General features: G+C 56.6%; 1 protein-coding gene across 1 annotated transcript in view; it reads right to left on the bottom strand.

Annotated features, from left to right (window-relative positions):
• LOC108802678 (cyclic nucleotide-binding domain-containing protein 2-like) overlaps positions 1 to 1,630 on the bottom strand; it is a 38,050-nt gene that overhangs the window by 14,583 nt on the left and 21,837 nt on the right. Inside the window, exon 10 of the mRNA XM_018574535.1 lies at positions 622 to 773. Within this exon, the coding sequence (XP_018430037.1) occupies positions 622 to 773 (152 nt within the window). The remainder of the gene's footprint in view (positions 1 to 621; positions 774 to 1,630) is intronic.

The following is a 1,630-nucleotide window of genomic DNA, read 5'->3' as shown; positions in this document are numbered from 1 at the left end:
TCTAGATAGGCAGAGCCAGCTGTCAGTCACGCAGCTGGGCGGATCCCGGCACAATTGTCGGGATCCGCCCAGCTGCGGCGTCTCAGTATACCGCAAGCTGTAGCTCCCTATATACTGAGCTTAGGGTGACGGGAGGACGCTAGTTTGTGTCCCCTTTACCCTAAGGAGAACTATGGGGGAAAACACTGACCCCCATAGTTCTCCTTTAATCTTTTCCTGCAGAGGAACCCTTCAAATGGTTTTAAGATTTTACGGTTATATATCTATATATAGCTCACAGGGCATCAGGGAGATCAGTGAAGAGTAATGTAAACCGAAAAGGAAAATAAAATGTTACTGTAATTGCTTAAAAAGTGTCAGCCGGAGTTCAGATTTCACTTCACGTGCGTCTGACGAATAGGGTGGCAACCGTAGGGGCAAGGGTGGCTGCATTGCCCCTCCATACAGTGGAGTCACCCTGGGACAGGAAATGTGTTACCGGCAGGATCACCAGGTGACATCAAAGGGAAAAAAGAAAAAACTCAACTGGGCGGAAAGTAAAGATCTGCGAACACAAGAGAACGTACCCCGCCACTGCCAGAGGAGCCACCACAAGGCACGTGGAGGCACCCGGCCGCTCACCTGAAGAAGCGGAACCGGTATTGGAGTTCTTTCTGCAGCTCCTGGTCCAGCTTGTTCCGGAAGAACTCTTTCCGGTCCACCACCAGGAACTCTGTGTCCTCCATGCAGACCACCGTGGCATTCCTCCTCAGGCCTTTCAGGAGAGCCACTTCCTGAGGGCCAAGAACAGTACGCTGTATTTATCACGTGCACACGCCCAGCCCTCACCGTACACAGAGATTTCCCAGCTCGCCGGACAACAATGAAACTGGGGCAGGTCCACCGCACTGCCATAATCCCGACTAGGAGGGGTGAAGTCCAAGAACTGTGCAGCCCCCCGGATATACCCCAAGACCCGCCCACCACCGCCGCTCTCAGGGGGAAAGCGACTGCCAACAATTGGGTGGAGACTACGGCACAGGAAAGCGGAGGCTGCAGTCAGTGCACCCAGTGCTATAAGCCTGTCGGACCATCACTTCCTCCCAGGGGCGTAACTAGAAATCACAGGGCCCCATAGCAATATTATGTATGGGGCCCTGTGATTTCTAGTTACACCCCTTGCAGAGCCCACCTGAGACCCCACAGAGCCCAACTGAGAGTGACCCTGCAGAGCCCACCATAGACTCTCTATGGTGGGCTCTGCAGAGTCTCAGGTGGGCTGGTCACACCCCTTACCTTGTCACCTTCCGCCTCCTCCTCCTTCACGGTCACTGGTGGGCCCCGCCTCCTCCGTCGCTGGGCCCCGCCTCCTCCTCTGCTATTGACCCCAGGCCCTGCCTCCTCCACTGCCGGGTCCATGCTCTTACTCCGACACTGCTGGTTGTCACTGACTCTGCAGCGGCTGTGGAGAGGAACGCGCCGCCGCGCATATCACTGACAGGGATCTGAACAGCGGCGCGTTCCTCTTCACAGCCGCCAGTGACAGCCACCAGCATGAGATGCCATAGCGACCCAGGCGGCCTGCATGGCATCAGGGGGATGTCCTGGCCGGGCCCCCCTTTGCCCCGGCCCCCATTGCAGCTGCCTGTGT

The sequence above is a fragment of the Nanorana parkeri genome, unplaced genomic scaffold (assembly GCF_000935625.1).
Source record: "Nanorana parkeri isolate BGI_ZX_2015 unplaced genomic scaffold, ASM93562v1 scaffold3028, whole genome shotgun sequence".
Classification (NCBI taxonomy): Eukaryota; Metazoa; Chordata; class Amphibia; order Anura; family Dicroglossidae; genus Nanorana; species Nanorana parkeri.
Note: the sequence above shows the minus strand (reverse complement) of the source record. Positions and strands in the feature narration are given on the sequence as shown.